We start from the raw sequence: 284 nt of genomic DNA, 5'->3' as shown, positions 1-284 counted from the left end.
TATCCAGACGGGCCGCGTCCTCACCAAGGTGACGGATGAGAGCTCTGGCTGTGGTAAGGCTGAGTATTCCCACCCTGGGCGAGTGGGAATTTTCCCCCCCGTGCTCCTGGAGCTCAGAATTTTGGGGGAGGGGGCTGCTATCAAAGTCAGAAAGTCCCTGAATCTCCCCCCGTGTCCCCGCAGCTCTCACCTGCGCCCAGTTCCACCCCGACGGGCTCATTTTTGGGACAGGGACGATGGATTCTCAGATCAAGATCTGGGATCTGAAGGTAGGGCTGGCTCTG

General features: G+C 59.2%; 1 protein-coding gene across 1 annotated transcript in view; it reads left to right on the top strand.

The window, feature by feature from the left end:
• The window catches only part of PRPF19 (pre-mRNA processing factor 19), a gene marked incomplete at both ends in the record, with an annotated part of 1,889 nt that extends 1,620 nt beyond the window's left edge, over positions 1-269 (top strand). Inside the window, 2 exon segments of the mRNA XM_010149848.1 lie at positions 8-53; positions 184-269. Of these exon segments, the coding sequence (XP_010148150.1) occupies positions 8-53; positions 184-269 (132 nt within the window).
• Positions 270-284: the final 15 nt, after the last annotated feature.

Source organism: Eurypyga helias, unplaced genomic scaffold (genome assembly GCF_000690775.1).
Source record: "Eurypyga helias isolate BGI_N326 unplaced genomic scaffold, ASM69077v1 scaffold25264, whole genome shotgun sequence".
Lineage (NCBI taxonomy): Eukaryota > Metazoa > Chordata > Aves > Eurypygiformes > Eurypygidae > Eurypyga > Eurypyga helias.
The sequence above is the reverse complement of the archived record's forward strand: the minus strand, read 5'-3'. Positions and strand labels throughout refer to the sequence as shown.